Source organism: Microtus oregoni, unplaced genomic scaffold (genome assembly GCF_018167655.1).
Source record: "Microtus oregoni isolate MIOR12 unplaced genomic scaffold, Mior012 000034F_ref0000314, whole genome shotgun sequence".
Lineage (NCBI taxonomy): Eukaryota > Metazoa > Chordata > Mammalia > Rodentia > Cricetidae > Microtus > Microtus oregoni.
This window is the reverse complement of record NW_024543093.1, coordinates 843,713-866,067: the sequence shown is the minus strand read 5'-3', so window position 1 is coordinate 866,067 and position 22,355 is coordinate 843,713. Positions and strand designations below refer to the sequence as shown.

General features: G+C 43.3%; 1 protein-coding gene across 1 annotated transcript in view; it reads right to left on the bottom strand.

Moving 5' to 3' along the window:
• LOC121432472 (CYFIP-related Rac1 interactor A) overlaps positions 1 to 22,355 on the bottom strand; it is a 115,543-nt gene that overhangs the window by 9,749 nt on the left and 83,439 nt on the right. Inside the window, exons 4-10 of the mRNA XM_041630463.1 lie at positions 12,291 to 12,412; positions 11,031 to 11,136; positions 5,903 to 6,039; positions 5,372 to 5,449; positions 5,092 to 5,208; positions 4,917 to 4,996; positions 2,402 to 2,528 (exon numbers count right to left, since the gene is read on the bottom strand). Coding sequence (XP_041486397.1) covers positions 2,402 to 2,528; positions 4,917 to 4,996; positions 5,092 to 5,208; positions 5,372 to 5,449; positions 5,903 to 6,039; positions 11,031 to 11,136; positions 12,291 to 12,412 — 767 coding nt within the window. The remainder of the gene's footprint in view (positions 1 to 2,401; positions 2,529 to 4,916; positions 4,997 to 5,091; positions 5,209 to 5,371; positions 5,450 to 5,902; positions 6,040 to 11,030; positions 11,137 to 12,290; positions 12,413 to 22,355) is intronic.

The window sequence follows — 22,355 nt, the reverse complement described above, 5'->3', positions numbered from 1 at the left end:
ATGCTTCGTGTATCCATATCAAGAGTTGTCTGAAGTTATGGGCAAAGTCTTGGCTGGGGACAGATGTTAAGGTGTGATTCTTTATGGGGCCACCTCCTAAGAGGGTGTGGAAATCACTTGAGAACACCAGTTCATCCCCTCACATCCCCCTGCCACCAAGACTGTCCTCTGGTCCCTAAACAACTCCCCTTCCCTGCGTCTTGGTGATTTTGCTCTGGCCCTTCCTTGCCTCTATCCATCTGAAAAATATCCTTGACTGACTACCTCAAATCCCACCTCCTTTGCCTCTAAACAGAACAGTCTCTCCCTCAACTGTTCCCTAGTGCTCCTTACAGGTCCTCTGCAAACCAGACCCCCCACCCTTTGTGTGTGTACCTGGTACCTCTTCCAGGGTCTCACAAATAAACACGTTTCCCCACAGTTGATCCTAACATCCTAAGGACTTGTCAACCCAGTGCCTAGAGCTGCTGATTTAGCTACAGAGTGGTGGAATGGACCCTCTTCAGAGAGGTCTAGTGCTCATCAGGCCGAAAGCCTTCTTAGAGGCACGTGCACAGTTCGCCACAAACTGGCCTTTCTTAATCTCCATTTATAAACAGACTTGAAAAATGCCCGAGAAAATCAACACATTCCCTGTTTAGGAACTTAGCAGATTCCGTAAATGGCTTAGAAAGCCAAGCTTTTTATAAAATAGGGTGGTAAGGGCTAGGTAGATGGCTCAGTGCATAAGAAAACTTGTACAAACATGAAGACTTGAATTCAAATCCCCAACATCCATGTACAAATGTCATTTCTGGTTACATGTACCCATAATCCCAGAACATTTGGGTGGAGATGCATGGATCCGGGAACTGACAGGCTGGCCATCCTAGCCAAATCCGCTAGCTGTGGGTTCAGCGAGAGGCCCTGTCTCCAAGGAATAATGTGCCGGATAATAGCCCAGGAATCCCCATATCCTTTTCTGGCCTCTGTAGGTGTGTGCGTGGGTATACCAACCCACAAACACATGTAAACACACACATGCACAAAACCACAAAGAAAAGGTTAAGGGTACAAAGGGCTCATTTCACCCAGCATAATTTTAGTTGTTGACTCTGTGGTAAGTTAACAAATGGCTACAGTCAACCAAAATGCCATAGGAATACCAGGCACTAAACTCAATTCATAGCAATAGAGTTTTTCACAGTTATTTGTGTTCAGTCTATAGTGGCAAATCCTTAAGCCCCCACAATGAGCACAATACATATGTTTATTGCAAGATTTTCATAATATATTCTTATTATATTTTAAAACATATTTTAAAATAGTGAAAACAGCAGGATTCTAATTTGTTAGGTTCAGCCATCTATTAAAACACAAGGAGCCATTTTCATTTCACTCTGCTTCCTAAATCTGAATGCATTGTACCAGGCTGTCTCATGTTCCTGTTGCCATGACTTCCCACCATGATGGGCTATGCCCTGAGACTGTGAGCCAAAGTAAACTCTTCCTTAAGTTGTTTCTTTCAGGGTTTTGAATCACGGACATAGAAAAAGTAATTAGTACAGAGTTACCGGTAAACACTGGCTAAAGGGAGTGTGGTTTATTCTGCAAACCGCAGGGAAGCAACTGTGGAGAGCATGTGCTTCCAAAGGTCTCTGCGTATGCACCCATGTTTTCCTTTTTTCTTACCCTCACTTAGACACTGAATAGACACTTTGTGCAGGGCATCTAGTGGGTGTCAGGCATAATATCCCAGGACATTAGGTGCCTTGATCATTGTCCCTATACATTTGAAAAGCTGGAGTCTGTGGGAATGTTAGCAAAAGCAGTTTGGTAAACCATCTGAAGACCAATGGAGAAGCAAGGCTTCACTTATGTGGGATAAAGGAAATGTGACCCTGGATGAGCTACATCTAAAGAATGCCTGGAAGAGATCCACCATCAGAGGAGGAGGTGATGGAGAGACTCTTGGATTCTAAAATAACAACAGACAGGATGGTTGGTGGGGCAGCAGGCAAGGTTGATAAGAGAAGAGTTTGGAAGGTCATTTGGTCTTTGACCATTGTACCTTGCCATGCAGAAGTTCCCAACTCTATTTATATCATAACACACAGATGGTACAGAGGGTGGAGTGAAGGTGGAGGTGGAGCATCTCTGCTCAGTTTCATTAAGGCCTAGGAGATGAGCATCCCAGCACTCCAGCTACATGTGGGAGGCAGGATGTCTCCTCCTAACAGAGGAGTGGACATCAGAAAGAGTGGACTACTTGTTAGGGAGAAATTTGCCATGCATCTCCAAGATAAAAATCTCAGAGAGGTCTTGTTCAGTGAGGGGTGGAGGCCACAGAAAGAGAAGTAAGATTCTCCAGATGGCATTCACGGGCTTTTGTGAGAAAAGCACAATACATGAGAATTCTTACATCAATTTTGGATGTCTTGCAGAAAGCTCCCACGGGGTGCACGTGGTCATAGAGGATGATGACCCCCACCATCACCCTCATGCAGAACATGAGTGTCTCCTCGCTTGTAAACCTGCTCCTGTACTCCCTGAAAGAGAAGACATGGATGTGGCATCACTCCCTGGTTCAAACACGTGCATTCTGAGACCCACAACTGGCCATTCCTCTACCCGTCCACCCCCAACAGAACTCACCCAGGACCTGCAGCGACCAGGTTAATATGCTCTTTAAAAGACCCAAGACGACAATTTTCCTTGACTCTATCCAACTAGCAATTCCGAGCAAACTCTGGTAAATTAGAGGGCGGTAAATTCCCCTTTCTGCTTCCCTTTAGCAGCTAGCTCACCACGTACATCAACCCCTGCCCATCAATCTTGAATATTTTATAGCCGGCCCCTCTGGCTGTCCAAGATTATAGAGAATAATGGCTTCATTACAGGGAAAAGGAATCAGGCTCATTTCTACACAGCAGTGCTCATGTCTCCAGCTGGAGTCAGTTCCTTTGTTAAGACACAGGCTGTGGAAGAGTGTGGATTGGCAGATATCTCAAAGAAATTATGTACCTAGGAGTTATTTGTGGAGGTTAAATTTTGCTCACTTACTTTGACAGGGGCCCTGATGATTGCAATAATTTAGGCCAAAGCTAGAGACATTTTTAGCATCAATTTCATTATGAGTTGGCCCCACAATGCAGACAAATTACTATTTCTGTCTTGAAATAAATCTTAACTTTGGTATGAAGGAAAGATTTAAAATTAATATCCTTTTATGGGGCAGGAGAGATGGCTCCCTGGGTAAAGCACTTGCTGCATAAGGGAATGGAACTGAGTTGGCTCCCCAGTGCCCATTTGTATGCCAGGTGGTTGTGCTGGCTAGTCTCAGGTCAACTTGACAGAAGTTAGAATTGCTGGAGAAGTTAAAACCTCAATTGAAAAGATGCCTTCATAAGATCTGGCTACAAGCAAGCCCGAAGGGCGTTTTCATTAGATATTGATGGTGGAGGGACCCAGCCTATTGTGGGTGATGCCATCCTGGGTTTTATAAGAAAGCAGACTGAGCAAGTCATGAGGAGCAAGCCAGTAAGCAGCATCCCTCCATGGCCTCTGCATCAGGTCCTGCCTCCAGGATCCTGCCCTCGTTAACTTCCTGTCCTGATTTCCTTCAGTGAAGGACTACAGTGTGGAAGTATAAGCCCAGTAAACCCTTTCCTCTCCAACTTAGTTTTGGTCATGGTGTTTCTACACCAATAGTAACCCTAACACAGTTTCCCACCTGCAATCCCGGCTCTAGGGAGGCAGAGACAGGGCATGCCTGCAGCAAGCTGACTACCCAACTTAGTAATATCAGCCAAATTTGGGTTCACATGACAGACCCTGCCTCAATATACATGTCAGAGAGCAGTTAAGGAAGACACCCAAAGTCAATCTCTGCCTTACACACACACACACACACACACACACACACAGAGGCACACATGTGCGTATGCACACACACACACACACGTATATGCATCAGCAAGCACATGTGCATCCTCACATGCCATGCAAGTGAATACAAACACACACAAACACCACGCACATACACACATGCAAACATATATTTGAAGACAGTCAGCTGCTATAATAAGGTGCCTGTGATACTTCTGGGCTCCGGCACCCTATGGAGCAGATGGTATTATGGGAACTTGATTAGACACAGAATACAAGGAAGGTTCAGAGAGGCCGGAGTTCATTTGTAACCACAGTGAGCAGTGCAGACTAAGTGCATCCCCAACCTCCCCCTGTAACTGCGCCCTTCATCCTTCATGACCCTAACCATCCTTCACATTGAGTGTCTGGCAAACAGTTTAGGAACATGAAACAGAGGGTGAAGAGGGGGGTGGGGGAATTACTTTCGCAGCGGTCTCACCATTGCTACTCTTGGTTCTACATCTCTACAGTGTATCGATAATAACACTCACACATCTAGCCCATCTCACCATTTCACTGCATGGCTTATAGCAGTGATGCTCAACCTGTGGGTTGCCATCCCTCTCAGGGTCCTACAACCCCCTCACAGACAGCTTGCATATCAGATATTTACATCACAATTCATAACTATAACAAAACTACAGTTATAGAGTAGCAATGAGAATCCTTTTCTGGTTGGGGGTGTCATCACAACGTGAGGAAATGTATCAAAAAGGATCACCCACACTAGAAAGTTGAGAACCACTTTCTTAGAGCACGTGACAAGCTGCTAAAACTTTGCAAGGCCAATCAACCCACGGGTGAGTCAGCTACTTCAATTGGGAAACGGATCTGATGGATCTGCAATTGACACAGACCATCCTAAGCTCCCATTGAAGCCGAAGCAAACACTCCACAAGGGAAACTTTAATCTGGCATCTGGAAGAGGACACGCCGCTCTCAACACATCTGACCAGGCCCCAGCCTGGTGGAGACGTAGCCATGCCCACACCTCTGGTTTCACTTACGGTGTCTCCAGCATAACCTTGCAGACGCTTGTCATGGTACTGAGGCAGTCTGTGGTATTCTCTATTGGCAGGGTTTTATTCTGAGTGGAGAGACACAAACAGACATTAGTCATCCTAACAGTGTGCGTGCATGGTAAAGAAAGATCACTCTGGGCGGCTCCCTGGATGCACTTACTTCTGAGACAAAGTGCATTGTGGCATTGCTGAGAGTCTTCAGCATCGGTGTGGCTTCGGCATAGAAGAGGGACATTCGGTTGGCCATCTCATTATTCACTTCATTCTCAATGTCTAGCTGATGGAAGCAAGAGCAGCAACAGTTATAAAGAGAGAGCATCCTTATCTCCACAACCAAGTTATAGACAGGACTTGGCCTTCTTTCTGGGCCTGGCCAGACACACAAGTCAAAGCAGCCATGGGGAGATGGTGGCCCCAGCCAGAGACATGCAGGGACTCACATGCATGTTGTTGATGCGGTTGCGACTTATTGTTCTCCTGTAGTAACTAAAGTCATTCTGAATCGCTGGGTTCCTCATCTGAAATGTGGAAGAGAAGAAAGAAGGTCATCTTCCAGAAACAGGGGAGGGGTAGCATCAGGAGCCCAGACATGAGGGTTTGCAGATATGGCACAACTTCTCTTTGTCATTCAAGGACCAGGGCAACCAAAATATAAGGAGCTATCACTCCGGCATTCTGAAACATCTCCTGTTCTTACTGTGGGCTGTATTTCTGGAAAAGCATGTTTGCCTAGTGAGAAGAAGATACTTGTATGGGTTGTCTGTGCTCATTTGACAGATTCCAAATTTTCACAGGTAAGTCACCCTTGTAGATTACTCTGGCCACACAGAATGCCACACAGAATGTACCACGTTATAAACCTCCTGGGGGAGGTATTCTATCTTACTCTCCCACCCCAACCCTACAGCCTTCGCAAAAGAACCATAAAGCAGCACTACCCCATTCAACTCCCACAGTGCATGTGGCCTGACCTTCAGCTCATCAAATCGAAGGGTAAAATGTAAGATTTCTGCAAATTCCTTTGCCAGGGCCTGCTCCCGCTCCAGGTGCTGGGTTGGTGTGTAAGGAGGGCACGTCAGAGATTCCAGTAAACTCTGCAGGGCTTTTTCTGAAAGTCAAGGGGAGACAGAGGTCTATTCAGAGAGGCCAGACACATCCTTAAAAGCACAGTGCACAGTTCAAGTTGACACTCTCAGAGGCAACCTGTGTGGACGGTCCCTTTCGAGGGTTTCCCGAGCCCAGTTCACTTAGCAATCTCCTTTCTGAGCCTTATAGAAAACCACAATATATGAACAGAGCTTGTGTGCATGAGAGGCACTAACGATTTAAGGTGAGGTGAGAGCTGAGGAGAGGGCTCCAATCAGTAAGATGCTGTGCAAACCCAATTCATACCTATCGCATCCACAAAAATCCCCCAGGTGTAGGGGTACAGGTATGTAACACTAGCTTTGAAAATAGGCATGGGGACGGAGACAGAAGAGTCAAAGCTCCCTGGGGCTGGGTAGCTTAGCCAGTCCATGAGCAACAGAAGACACCAGTGTCAGTCTCTGGTCTCCACACACATATCCAAGAGCCCTGAACACATGGGTTAAGTCACCTGTTTAACATGGAAATTTTGGTCTTCTTCTAGCATGTTTCTCTCTTTCTACATCCCCATGACATTTCTCTACAAATCTACCATATTTACCCTTGTTATGTTCTTACAATAACCTCATCCCTCCCTCCCATTTGCCTATTTCTGATCATTCTCCACTCTTTTTGCTCCCATACATCTTGACAGCTAAGTCATTTAACCAGTCCTCAATGGCAGAAGTTGATAAACTATGACCTATAAGCCAAATTGGACCCACTGCTTTTTTATGAGTAAAGTTTTATTTAAAAGGTAGATATGTTCATCACTTTCTACACTGACTAGGGTTACCATTGTTGTTGCTACTATGATGGTAAAATCTCGTTACTGAAAAGACAAGACACACAAGATGCAAATCCTTTCTGTTTAGGTAAAACTCAGGTTCTTGGAATTTCAGCTCACTACATCCAAATGCCCTCTGAGGAAACAGAATCTTCAATTTATCTTCTACCTGAGAACCTGGGACAACCTTCTTTGTGAAATCAGTTTGAATCCCTCTCTTAGATGGTCGAACATCAAGTCCTTTTCAATACTAAGTTATGGGTATAGTTTTGGTTTTCCTCTTAAAATATAGCCCTCATTTTAGTGGCAAATTAAAGCAAAAGTTGCTGACTACTATTTCCATTCTAAATATACTGTATTAACAGATGAAACCCCAAGCACTGACAGTGATTACACCACACTGCTGGTGGCATGCAGCCAGTTTGTCAACCTCGCTTGCCTCCACGCCAGCTCTGCAGAGTCATCTTATTTCTGTGCAGTTTATTTTTGTTGTAAAGCTAAAGTAAGAATTCTAGCTTTATTTTCTTACATTTTGCATTCAGTTAATTATGGTATGGGCATGCAAGGAGACTGTGGATTCAAATGAACTCTATCCTCCAGTTTTGTTTTTATTAAGAACTGAGACCAATAGACCAGAGCCTAGATCAATTGTCATCAGAGAGGCTTCATCCAGCAACTGATGGGAGCAGATGCAGAGATCCTCAGTCAAGCATTAGGCAGAGATCATGAAACCCCATGGAAGAAGGGGTGGAAAGATTGTGGGAGACAGAGGGGCTGAGAACACCATAAGAACACAGCTCACAAAAATCAATTAAGCAGGGCTCATTGGAGCTCATAGAGACTGAAGCAACAATCACAGAACTTGTATGGGTCTGACCTAGATCTTCTGCATAGATGTGGTTATATAGCTTGGTGTTCTTGTGGGACTCCTGACAGTGGGAGTGGGGGTGTCTCTAGCCTTCTTTTGGGACTCCTTTCCTCCTATTGGGTTGCCTTGTCCAGCCTTAATAAGAGGATTTTTGCCTAGTCTTATTGTAACTTGTCATGCAGTGTTCAGTTGATATCCTTGGGAGGCCTGCTCTTTTCTGAAGGGAGACAGAGGAGTGGATCTGAGGAGGGAGAAAGGAAGGGAGGTGTTGTCAGAGGCTGTTAGTTCATTTCCTGACTGCCCTGATTTGAAATAACCATACAGAAACTATATTATTTGCAATACTGTTTGGCCAATAGCTTAAGCATATTTTTAGCTAGCTTTTATATCCTAAACTAACCCATCTCTATTAATCTGTATATTGCCACATGGCTGTGGCTTACTGAGTAAAGTTCTGGTGGAACCAACAAATTGGCACCAATGTGGTCAACTAAATCCACTTAAAAACTTGAGAGAGTTTGAAAATAAATTTTAGACACACACACAAAAAAAAATAGTTTAATGCAACTTCTTGCTCTATTTGCTGGTGGAAAGCAGAGACATAGTTCCATTAAGGTTTCCTGACTCAGCTTTAGCAGTAAACACTACACAGCTTCTTTTAAAATGGCAGCTTCCTGGTTCACTGGCAGGAATGACTCTGGCTCTTTCAGAAGGCCTAGCACTTGAATGGGGTTTGTGGGCAGCATGTTGCATTACTTGGTGGCAGCATGGGCCAATTGGTTACCAGAGTTGAGGTGGTGAGCATGGCTCCCACCTGGCAGTCTCAGAGGCAGTAAATGGATCTTGGCCATGTTGGACTGGGTAGAGCCAAAACACAAAGCAGCCTTAGTTCTAGACACTCTGCTGAGCATTTTAAGAAGCAGTTCTGGTCAGAAAAGGATTACAGATATGCAATAAAGAACAGATTCAGATGAAAAAGACCTCTAAATGGATCACAGCTTGGGAGAGAGAAGAAAAGAAGTATAGAGAGTTATAGAAGGAAGTAAATGGTTTTAAAAAAATAAAACAAAGTCTTTAAAGAGACAGAGTATAGACAGTAATAGATTTATAGAGGAAAGAAAAATAAGCTATGTAAAGATGAAATATACACAGAAAGCCTGGATTATGTATATTATTGTGTTTTCTTTTAATTTTTTGACTGTGAAGGAGATAAGTACAGAGAGACATTTCATTGTATAGGCTGCTAAGCTAAACCAACATATAAATTTTAAAGGTATCTAGACTTCAAAATTTGGGTCTAAGGATTTGTTGCTTTGGAAAAAGAGTTTCTACTTTCGTTTCCATAGAGGATGAGAACCTGTGGAGTCTTTCCAGACTAAGGTGGTTTGATTGATTAAGAACCCCCTAAAAGTCACTGTGAACATCCCCAAAAATTACTTCTTCCAAGAAAAAGCAGTAAGCAGTTTGAAGAGAACTATACCCAAAGTCTCTAAATAATTGTTTATAAATGTTTGTTTACATTTAAAGGGAGATATGATATAGAGATGGATACTTTGTATTGGTATGGATCTTGGTTTATTGATACAAATTTAAGGTCAATTTTGTTATATGTATATTTCTGCTCTTGATTAAGGTATTGGTTTATGTAGCTCATTTAAAAATGTAATATATAATTAAGAAACATAGGTTAAGAGATAGTCATCTATAATAATCAAGCTTATAATCATGTTAGTTGGGTTTTCTAGATGTACAAAGTTATATTTCAGATGGATAGTTATTCTTCAAAACTCTCAAAGACTAACAACAGAATATGGCATTTAAAATTTTAAGAACTTAGATTTTTCATGACAATGAGACACATCTGCTCTTGACAGCACCAATTATTTCAAGAGGAAGATGGGTATCGAAGAAGTTCCTCATGGAGCTTGTTAGCCATTTGGGCAAGAAACTGCTCTTGCCTGAACTGTTTGACTGGACTTGCAGGACCCACAGAAAAATGACTGCTGAAGCTGCCTAAAGAAGGTGAGATAGCCCTTCAGGGTTCCTGCTTCATGAAAGAGTCTGCCAGACATTCTGCAGGACACAGAAGAAAGTTACAACACAGAAGAAAGCCAATACAGGTAGAACTGTCTTTGAAATTTCCTACTTCATGAAAAGGTCTGCCAGACACTATGGGCCAAGTTATGATAAAAGATAGAGTAGATATAAATATTGTAACTATAATTCTTGCTTGATAATTGTTTTGGTATATTTAATCTTGCAATGTTAAAGTTAAAAGTTTCCTTTTACTTAGACAGAAAAGGGGAGGTTATGCGGGAGGTGATGTATGCCATGAATATGTATTATTGCCATTGGTTAATAAAGAAGCTCCTTTTGGCCAATGGCTTAACAGAGTAAAGCCAGGCTGAAAGAAATATATTAAGAAAGTAGGCCGAGTCAGAGAGATGCCATGTAGCCACCTGCAGAAGACAGATGCAACAGAACCTTGCTGGTAAGCCACACCACGTGGTAATACACAGATGAATAGAAATGGGTTAATTTAAGATATAAGAGCTAGCTAGAAAATACAGTTAAGCTATTGGCCAAACAGTATTGTAAATAATATAATTTCTGTGTGATTAGTTTCAGTCTGGGCAGCTGGGAAATTAATGAGCAGCCTCCCCCAACAAGGAGGGAGGGAGGGGAAACTGTGGTTGGGATCAATGTATGAGAAAGAGGAGTAAATACTAGAGTTGGGATGTAATGTATGGGAGAAGGATGGAGAGAGAGAGAAAAAAAAAACCAAGCCCAAGATCAGGGCTGGAATGATAGCTCAGCAATTAAGAGCATTGGCTGTTCTTACAGAGGACCAGCGTTTGGTCCTAGCACCCTCATGGTAGCTCACAACCATCTGCAGCTCCAGTTCCAAAGGCTCTGACACCCTCTTCTGGTCTCCAAAAGTTCTTCTAAATTCACATGGGCACACATGCACATACATAACAATAAAAAATAAATCTCAAAGAGATCAGTAGGCTTTGAAGAGCTGGACCCAGATAAACACGATGACAAAGTGTCAAGGGACCACGAGCCAATAGAGACTCTCCGTGTACCAATCAATGACTTTCAGAGAAGGATGCATGTGGCAGATCACAAGAAACAAGAGTGATGGAAGTTGCTTATGAATGGCTTCATAGTGTGCAAGTGGGGGACCTTTTCCAACATGTAGAGCTGCTCCCTCTACCCTCTCAAAAGGCAAAAAAATAACAATAATAATAGTAATAATAATAATAATGATAAAAGAAGTGCCATGTGGGACATGATAGCTGTAACAGTTACTCACCAAGGCGAATGGAAAATTCATAAAACCGTTTCAGTCTCACGACCAAGGGGCAGACTGCATTCCAAGCCTTTTCTTGAAGTTGAATATCATTGGGATTTTGAATTGCCTATGGGAGAAAAATGGGGTGATGGTGAGTTTCAAGTTTAAGAAGTAGTAAGCTCATACCAAAGTAAATGAATGATTGTAGGTTATTTTTAAAAAAATGCAATCTCTAGTGTGCTTTGAGAATTGGAACCACCTTGGTGGACAATGAGCATCTGGATGATTCCCCAAAGAACTCATTTCTGAAGGCAGTTTCTATACTTAAGCATGAAGCTTATGGGTCTCAGGTAGATCTTGTCTCATCTGACTTGCTGCTATGTTCTTTGGTTAAAAAAAAACGAAAACAAAAATAAAACAAACAAGTAAAGAAAACAAACATCGGAATTGGAAGACATAGCACTCTCAAGTAGCACTTGATTCATCTAAAGACTGTTTATTATGAAGAAAGGAGGCTGTAGCTATTGCGCCTTCTCTGTGATACACATTGTGTTCTTGCTGGTCTGTAATAAGCTCTATACTTAAGGTGACCTTGAAGTAGAAATGCTGCATCGTAATAGACTTTTCCTTTGTAGCATTCGGTATGTTCTTATGAGGACAGTGGCAGAGACAGGGTATGCAAATATGTGTGTGTGTGTGTGTGTGTGTGTGTGTGTGTGTGTGTTCGTGTGTTTCTAAATATAAAAACACAGCCTGCTCAGTCCATATAGTGTTATTCCTGACCAGTTGGTGTGCTCTTCCTTGAAGAAGACTATTTCTCCTATTCAGCATTCCTTAGGTTTTTGGCTACTGATTTGTATTACTTTTTTCTTTTAAACCTTGGAAAATATAAACAAACTAGATCTACACTCTCCTTAGAGCGGGTGTTCTCTAGCTGTTGTGTGTGATGCTGTTTTAACCTACCAAGGTAATCCCAAAAGTTCGATTGCACGTCACCCTAGATCTCATGACTCAGACATTCAACTTCTATTCCTGGGCTTTATGACAATATTGCCCTTAAATGAGGTCATCTACTGGCCTTACTGGTTAGACAGGAGTCCCACATTCTTCTACTGTGCACTCTGGTTAGGACCAAGGCTATGCCTTAATCATCGAATGTGCAAGCACTTGTGTGTGTATTGTGTGTGTGTGTGTACGTGCACACATATGTAGGCCTGCTCATGTGTATAAGGTTCCCCCCACCCCACAGGGTTTAGTCAGTTCATACTGTTTTTGACTTACATCTCGGATCTCTGGTCCCGCTCCTTTGTAAGCCTGCAGGTCCGTGAGGATGCTCTCGGAGTCCTGGAGGACAGCACTGATCTGGTTCCATATCTCTCGTTCTCCTTCTGTAGGCTGGGCATCTAAGTGACAGAGAAACCACGAGAAACTGAGACTAGAGTTTCTGAACAACTCTCAAAGTCCATAAACAGTCAGATCTACCAGCTAAGCAGTCCCTTCTCTTCCTCCAGCTTTGGAAGTCACTATGTAACTTTAGAAGCTGTTAGGTAAGGAAAATGAACACGGCTTCTGCCCATGACGCAATTCAAAGCATCCACCAACCACTTTTTTTGTACATATTAAACCTAGTATGAGCAAATTGTCCTGAGTGTTCATTTGCTAATTTATATAAAATGCATTTTTATATACCTTATGTTCACATTGGGTAATAGGAGGGGTAAACATGGTTTTAGGGAAGCCAAACTTCTTTTTAATGTCCCTTTCATTGTGTTTATTCTCCCTTAATAAATGTGCACACAACAGTTTCTCAGCAGAGACATGCTGGGAGATCATTGTCTAAAGGCCTGTTCTGTTTACCTTCAGTCTTGACTGTGGTACCCACAGAAGCAGGTGATGTGTTTAGGCCACATACATGAAGGCAACATTCTGATAGCCACAGGTGCCATCTAAGCTCTCCAGGCAGCTCTTCCTCTCTGACATCCCTGGAGACCTTACAGGTTCTTACCCCCAGAAGCATTTCATGGAGACCGATAGTTGAGAAACATGGGCTATCACTGCTCTCATAAGTGTTAAAACTCAGTCTAGTTTCTTCCTGTAAAATGATGCCACTGCTCAGGGAGAGAGGGACAAACAACATGCCACGTGACTTTGTTTCCAGGTATTTAAATCCCGAGATGAGGGATGCTGTCAGTGACTTAACTAACAGAGCGACAATGACAGAGTTGTATGAAGTCTGACACTCCCCTGACCCAACCCCAATTTTATTTAATCTTTTCACAGGACAAAGGGCAGATGCTGCAAACGTATGATGTGTTTTCATCACTAGTGGGAGTCTGGGGTGTCAGAGATGGATTCACAAGACAGGTAACGGGAGTGTTGGCTGGGTGCATTAGCAGCCTGGGCAACCAGGGAGAGTTGATGGCCAGAGGAGGCCAGAGAAGTTCCTGTCAAACTCAGGAATGATGCCCGTGGCAAGTTTGGGACTACTTTATTCACCAGGTCCTGTCAAAAACAAAGGAATTGGTAGCTTCCAAGGAAATTTTAAATAGTGAAAGAAAGAAAAGAAACAAAGCCCATAATTGTTTGGAAGAACAAGGGGGTTAACGGGGGTGGGAGAGGAATAAGAAAGGGTAATGGAGGTGAATATGCTCATAATATACTGTGTATATGTGTGATGCCGACAAATTAAGAAGAGAAGCAACACCTAAAAATAAGACAGAAAATTATAGACCCTCAATGGGCTTCCCAGATACTGGGAAAACATGTTTCCTAGAAATGATACAATGTTAACTGGGTATTAAGTGGGTCCGAGGTGCCTGCAGGTCAGGGTTAGGCAAGGAATGTGGTTTGGAAGGTGTTGGAGTTGTCAGGACTCGAGCATGGTAGCCGAGGTGGGAGAGAGAAGAAGGTATATCTACAGAGAGAGGGAACAGAGTGGCCTAGGGCCAGATGACTAGATGGCACACAGCTGGGCCTACAGGGGACCGAGATGTCGGGAGATCAGAGATGCTAACCCGGAAATGAAGGGGAAAGAACAGCTGATTCCTCCTCTATCCCCGAATTTTTTGCTTCCCACAAACATTGCGGAAATAGTATCAGGTCTGAGGTTTTTCACAATATGAATCACTTCATATGTTATCCCTTTCCGTTTCCTCAAAGCAATATGGATGTCATAAAAGGAAGCCTGCACATCCATGAGCTAGGAAGTCTGTCGCTGCGGAAAGCACTTTGGTGAAAATCCAAGGGAGGAGCCAGGAGTTTCTAAACTGCAATAGTGGCAAGGGAGGAAAACACAAGAAGAACAAAACAAAGCAAAGCAAAAAGCCTACAAAGCAAATAAAAACGAGGCACCCAGGAGCTGGAAAGAAGGCTCAGGGGTTAAGAGCACTGGCTGCTCTTCCAGAAGACCTGGGTTCAGTTCCCAGCACCCACAGAATGGCTAATTATCATCTAGTAACTCTAGTTCCAAGGGATCTGATGCCCTCCTCTGGTTCCTTAGGCACAAGGTACATACACAGCATACAGACAAACAAATAGTTAAAACACCCATACACAAGACATTAAAACAACACAACAAGAAACTAAAGAAAAAAAAAAAAGCACTCACTCAAATCCAGGAACACACTGTTTCTAAGGTAGAAAATTTTCAGATGAAGCATTTCGAGAAGACACAAGCAAAATGGAGAGTGTGCCCCATCTGAGGTTCAGAGTTCTACAACTGTTTGTGGAAGAGGGTTGTCCCGGGAGGCGAAGAGATGTGTCGCATCTCCTCTGCCACATGGTCTCATCTCAACAAGTCACTAAGGAACAGTGTCGTATGAAACAGAATTAAAACTGAGTGGCACCAAGCACAGACAAAGTCTAAAAAGCATCCTGTTGGCCACAAACCACAAAAGGAGAAAGCTTTCACGCCACTTCATAGGAAAGAGAGGAATTTCCTAAGTGCTTTCAAAAATAAACATCCTACAGAGCGGCCTCAAAGCGGTCCTCCAGCTCGAACAACCAGCTCCTGTCTCCATGGCAGGTGAAGTGACACTTTCCTCAATAAACTGGCAGGGACATTCTTTTGGCCACAAAGAGTTTGCATGAAACAGCTTAGGGGGTGGCATTTTTTCCAAGCTACAGGACGTGGACTTGGGGTGCAGGGTGAGCATTTTCTACTTGACAGAGCTGTTCTCCTAGCAGCTAGAGGATATAAACATGACCCTCAGGGTCCAGCCTCCTTCTCTGGGAGACTGTTTCCTTTGGCAGATGTTCTCCCCATTAGGGATGCTTGTAGCACAGTCCTGTTAGGGGTGCAGAAACCTAATCCGACACTTCCTCTCCCATCAAGGCTTAGAGGTGTGTTGGCTCATTTTCTGCCAGAATTTGCTACTCCACGGGACAGTCGATTTTCTCTCACCTTTCCTGTCACGGAATTGAAGTCAATTTCTCTTCCAGTCAACGGTTAGGTCCCTCATGCCAGCCCACAGGCCACCATGACTTCTGATCCGGAAGGTGGAATATTTCACAAGGGACTCAAACCACTGTCGGGTTGCCCAGCTTTCTCAGTGCAGGGACAGCTGAGAGACTCTAATCTCAGGACTGTTCAAACTTTTGACACTGTGGCATGCTGTTGTCACCTACAAAGGTATTGAGTCACACTTGTAGTTATCCCAGAATGTATATGGATCAGGCTGCATACTGGATGTGTCTTTCCTAGTGTCTGTCTCATTATGCAAGTGGTAAAAGGGCTGTGTAACCCCAAGTGACATTTACCATTGTCCCAAATCCATATGGAATCCAAAGATTCATTCCACTTACATCCCACAGTACTAAAAATTCAGAACTAATTAATAATAATTTTATCCACTAGACATAGGGCTCTGACCATATTTGTTTCATCTGATTACATATTTTCAGTGCCTGGTTAGTATATAGTATGTGCTCAAGGAAAATGTGTCAGACATATAGTTGAAGTAATGATTTATATATAATTTTCACATTTTAGATTTTTTTCTTTTGAGACAGGGTCTCACGTGTTTCAGGCTTGAACTCACTATATAATCTATTTTTTAAAAGATTTATTTATTTATTTATTATGTATACAACATTCCTTCCATGTATGCTTGCATGCCAGATCTCATTCTAGATGGCTGTGAGCCACCATGTGGTTGCTGAGAATTGAACTCAGGACCTCTGGAAGAGCAGTCAGTGCTCTTAACCTTTGAGCCATCTCTCCAGCCCTCACTATATAATCTATTGATTGTCTTGATCATCCTATTTCCACTTTTCAAGGGCTAGGAAGTCAGGTGTGTGCCACAGACCTGACTGTGCTAGGGATGGAATCCAGGGCTTCAGGAATGCGAGGCAAGCACTCTATGTACCGAGCTACATTGCCAGCCTCATTTGGGGATGCTTGTCTGAGTTCTGAGTTCTTTGGATACAGGGTTTACACACATATTCGGTACTCTTATGCTATCACATTTAATAGAGATACTCAATAAGGACATGGGAAACTGGATTCAGTTGGGACTCAGCCAGGAGATGGGATGTGGGTGCTAGGAGGCAGTGAAATCAACAACGCTTCCATCCCTGTCCTGTTGTGTGTCTGCCACTACGGCATCCATATTCAATGGTGACCAAACTGACTCTCGCTTCATCAACATGTGTGCTTAAATCTTCCACTGCCCAGGGTCTTATTATGGCTAGCAAGCTACTGGGACATTTGCTCTGTCTGGGAGACTAAAACGCTGCCAACGCCTTTTCCATCCCTGTCACTGACCTTGCCTTGCTTTCTGGGACAAACTCTGTGAAAGGATTTGGATTCTTTTCCAGCATTCCCGATATTCAGACCCACCTGCTAACCAGATTTAAAAAGTTTATTGAGTTTTCAGATGTCGAGAAATGACATCTTAAAAGGGACCCTGAAGAATTAGTGCTGGAAAAGGTTACTGTGTTTAATTCCCCAGTAACCTTGAGAGCATTGGCTAAGTGACCAGCAACTCTGAACTATGGTCTTTGCTTTTCTATTTTTAATAGGAAGCTTGACTTTTTATGAAGTGGTATATCACACACACACACACACACACACACATGCACACACATTTGTCACATTGGTGTACACATACACACATTCCAGATACACACACACATCTATACACATACACTTACACAATGCACACATTTATATATACACAAATACATACACACATGCATGCACACACATAAACACATATACACAATTACACGCATTCACACTACCACTCCTGATGGGAGTCCTTGGTTCTAGTCATACGTAGTCAATGACTTCTTCAGGGATCTTTCTTCTACGCCTCTCATCCTGACTGTCTAATCATCTTCAATTACTTGAGTGAATTGAGAGGAATGGCTACATGCAGTGAGTGCTCATCCTGTCTGACGACAGAGCTGTTAAAGTCCTTGTGATTTACACAGGCAATTTCAGAAGCCAATACTCCGAGAAGGCCTGGACCATCTGTATCCTAGCCATTATCCAGGCGCTGATTTAAGGGTCCTTTTTGGACTCGCTGCTGTGGAAAGTATGAAAATGCATCATATGTATTATGACCTTACATCCCCAGTTTGGCTGTGGAGAACTCAGCAGATTTCACGCGTCTACAATGTTAAGTAGGTAAACAACCCTTTTATCAGTTAAGACAAAGGACGTTCACTTTGTTCCCAGGCAGAGGATATATGGACTTCTCCTTGGACTGCAATTGCTAGTGAGGGTTGGTGCATGTCAACTGCCAACATTTTGGGTGCTGCTGGAGGCGAGGTGGAAGGTATCCCTCTGGAGGACCCTTGATATTTTCTTTTCAAAGCCAAATGCTTGGCATTCCTCTGTGCTAACAGGGAAGAAAGCTGTTGCCTTTGTCAGAAAGATTTCACAGGGAACAACAGCCGGCCTCCAACTGGAAACAGGCTGTCAATTCAGAAGGGCTTTATCTCTGTGAATCAGCCAGGGCCTCAACCTGTCTTCAAAGGCAGCAGCGACGAGCACACCTTTCCCCCCACAGCCTACTTAGGCCTGTGAGGGGAACCTGAAAGAGAAGCAAATTAACCTAAAATAATCCGAGAAGACACAATTTACGAGATGCCTTTGGTCTTGAAGGCAGCCGTGGCATTTCATCATCAGGATATATAGCTATCTCTGTGCCCCATGACTGCTGCGTAAACACTGGAGCGAGAAACGGCAGAAAGGATTTGCCCAAGTCATAAATTTAATCCCCAACCCATCTTCCCACCCACTTCCATACTCTCCCACCCTCTCCTGCGTTCCGAATAAACTAAGAGACGTAAATAATTACCTGGTGTTAGTTTGGGGCAATGTACAATGGTAATAGCCTCTAGTGAGATACTGTTTACAGAAGAAGCGTGAAATCCAAGGGTCCATTGGACCGTGGAAGTGGGACCCGGCTGACACATTTGTTTGGACAGGACATCGGTTATCACACACCAGAGCCCAACGATCTTTCCACAGAGCAAACCCCAGGGACTGAGCAGGGTTGGGCGAGTGAAGGGCTGTCTATTTCATCTGCTTCACTGGGATTCCTGGTTGGACCTAGTGCTCTAAGCAAATCCTCTGTCACCTTGGCACTCACTGAATACTGCCCTCGGGGCACACCAGCTAACCCCACCCCCCCCCTCTAAACTCCAGATTAAATCTCGGTGAAGAAAGGGAAGTTAATAACAGCCCTGTCTGCTTCCTACCTGAAGGGATGTACGGAGAGTTTAGACAAGGTTAAAGGTCTCAGAAAGCTGTAGTGCTAGAATATCATGGAATATAAAAAAATCTCTCTGAATTTGTGTATATGCATGTATACATGTGTGTACGCACACGCAAATGCACATGCATAAGTATAGGCGCATACGTAGAGAGGCCAGAGGACAACCTCAGGGGTCAGTGCTCACTTTCCACCTGGAGAGAGAGTCTCTTGTTGTTCACCACTGTGCCCACAGGCGGGTACACACCTCTCGGGGCCAAAGGATCCCTGTGTCTCCAAGAACAAGAGCACTGGATACAGAGATGTATCAACGCACATGGCTTCACACCAGTCTGGAGGATCAGAATTCAGGTCCTCCCAATTGCCCGACAACCACTTTACTCGGGAGCTGCTTGCCTAGGCTCCGGGAGAGCACATTTTGTCACTTTTGTGTTGGATCCAGAAACCACTTTGCAGGTTTGTTCTGTTTTGATTTTTATCACTCTCCTTTGTCAAGTGAGCATACTAGAAAAAGACATTTGGTCACGAAGTGAGAAAAATGTTTCCCATCCGTCTTCTAGCAGCCTCTGAACCACTTTTGCAGATGCAAGGCTGACAGGTGACAGGGGCAAGAGGAGAGCAGCTGAGGTGGGAAGTCCACAAAGACATCCCAGATGATGGCCTAACCTGATACAGACCTCTGTTCCCAAGAACAGGAAACTGAAACCTTTTGTAAGTACACTGATAGGGTAATTTTTTTTTTTTTTTAGAATTTCCCTAATTATCACCCCCATCGCTGTTATCCCTGGATTAATTTATGAGACACAGGTTTGTCTCATAAGAACACTACCATTTTAAAGATTCATCTTTAATTTTTAATTGTGTGTGTGTGCACATGTGTGCAGGATCCCTTGGAGGCCAGAGGCACTGGTATTCTCTAGAAAGGAATTACAGGCAACTGTGAGCTACCCAGCATGGGTGCGTAACTGAGTATGGATCTTGCGTGAGAAGAGTACGGCGGGCTTCTAGAGAACAGTATGTGCTCTTCGTTGCAGAACCACGTCTCCAGCTCCTCCATTATTCTAGCCGCTACTCACTCAGGAATAATTCTTTAGACTAGTTTGGGATCTGTTCTTCTGGTTAGTGTAGTATTTGATCTCTGCTTGGGATATACTTAAGTCCCGTACCATTGCCTCTGCTCTGCTCATATCTTACTTTCTCAATGAAATAAAAAAAAATATGCTTTCAAGAAGAGACCAAGTCCTTCTAACACTCTCATTTTAATGTGCCAACATCTTATCTTTCCAGGTCTCTTTGCCCCTGGCAAGAAGTCACCATTATATCTGTTTCATCCTTAAAAATGGGAGGAGTCTTTGCATATAGCCACTCAATCAGTGTCCACGAAAGCCAATGAAATTGCACTCCATGCTCAGCAAGATGACAGACACAGGAGGAGACAATAATCTAAGCTCGTGATTTTCTCTAAGTCTTCATCTCAAGGAAGTGTCCACCAGTGATGAGCTACAGTAGCCGAAGAAAACTGCATTGTTCAGTTGCTGACAGTGCCTCAAACAATGCCCAAACCAACAATACATCTTAGATGCCAGCTTCTGTGTCTGCTTCCCAACCAGGCTACAAGATCTTCAGTCGTTTACACCATGACAAACAGAATGCCTGGTGCCCAGAATACCCTTCATGATCGCATGAAAAACTGGATTATAACAACCATAAAGCAGTCCTTCTGCTCCCATGGTTCTCAATCTGGGGGTCACAACTCTGATAGGGGTTGATAAACATAAACCCTTTCCCAGGGGTGGCTTAAGACCATTGGAAATATCAGCTCATCACATTATGAATATCACATTATGAATCATACCAATAACTAATTTATGGCTATGAAGTAGTAAGGAAAATAACTATGATTGTGGAACTGTATTAAAGGGTCATAGCATTTGGAAGGTTGAGAACCACTGATTGAAAAGGAACAGAGAATGAAAAGGCAACATAAGTACAATTACAATGGTGTTCAGATTTAATAAAGATAGCGTGCAATACACAAAACTACAGATGAGCCTCGGAGACAATACAATATAATACAACAGCTGAAATAAACTAGTTACAGCAAGATGCACACTGCGTGATCTCACTTATGCGATGCACATAAAAATGTCAATTAATAGAGGCAATGTGAAGAGTAGTGTCAGGGGCACTGGGGTGGGCAACATGGTTGATAATTAGCAGAGATGACGCTTCTGTTGTGCAAAATCATTAAGTTCTAGATGCAGGGAGCGATGATTTGGCTAGTTAACGACAGTGTACTGTACAACTAAAAATCTGCTAAGATGATAGAACTCAGGATAAAACAGAAAACATCAAAAATTAAAGGTAATTAACTCTGTGTGTGAATCAGTATCAATCCTGATTAGTCAAAAACCCGTTCATTTTCATTTTGAGGGGATCAAGAAAGCCTCGATGTGCTAACTATATATTCAAGGACACAAAAGAATTAATGTTAATTTGTTGTGCATAAATCCATAGCTCTGTAGCAAATTTTCATACTATTGTGGAAACAAATAAAAGTTGCAAGGAATATTGCTTTCTTCCTAACAAAGAGAACAAGTCACACAGCACACAAACCAAGCCTCATTACTTTTACTGTAAGAACAGAGGCTGTGTATAGAGTGCAATAAAATCTGAAAAGAAAGACCACTGTCCTGGACAATGGGGGCAGCAGGGGCTTTCAAGCTTGGCAGAGGGGAGGCAAGAAAAGGAGGGTTCCACAAATGTACCCAAGAAGAAAATAGTGGAAATGTTCACATGTTAACATGCTCACAATCGCTCCATTTGCAGGACCTGGCCTGGAGGCCGAGAAGCCCTAGGAGTTCATGGCAGAAAGGGTATCAGGTACCATGAACCTGATGCTGACAAGGAAAAATTTAGAACAGGAGGAAAAATGTAAGAAGATACTCTGGCCGTCGGGCTTTGGGTCTGCCTGAAAGGACAGCAGGGAGCTCGGGTTTCAAATATTCCCATACTCTGGGTCCTATGAGAGTCGGAAGCAGGGACCATCGCTGGGAGCATTTCATGGAGGCGCGGGAGCCAAGGGACGTGGCCTCTGAGGCACAGTAAACCAGAGTTTCTACAGGAGCCAGAATGGGGGAAATGGAGCTGAGTCAAGCGAATCAGGAAACAGCCATCTACAAGATATCCTAGACCAGCTGGACTGTCTCTATCCACAGATCTGCCTTCTCTAACACTCCATACAAATGGAGTCCATGTGTAGTATTGGTCATTGGCTTCTTTCACTTAGCTTAACAAGGTTTCAAGGTCTGTCTCCGCTGTAGCGTGTTTCAGTAATTCACATCTTTTATTGATCAGTGATATTCCGTTGAATGGATATGCCACATTTTATTTGCCTATTCACCAGCTCACGAGCATTTGGATTTTACTTTTCAGTCCTTCTGAATGATGTCACATGTTAGTACTCAAATACAAGTCTTATGTATATGTTTTCATTTTATTGGGCATATGCAGGATCAGCCCTATCATGTGGTAACTTGAGCCTTAACCTTTGAGCATTTCAAACTGTCTCTCGAAGCAGACGGACCGTTTTAATTCCCTACTTGCCTGTGGATTCCAATGT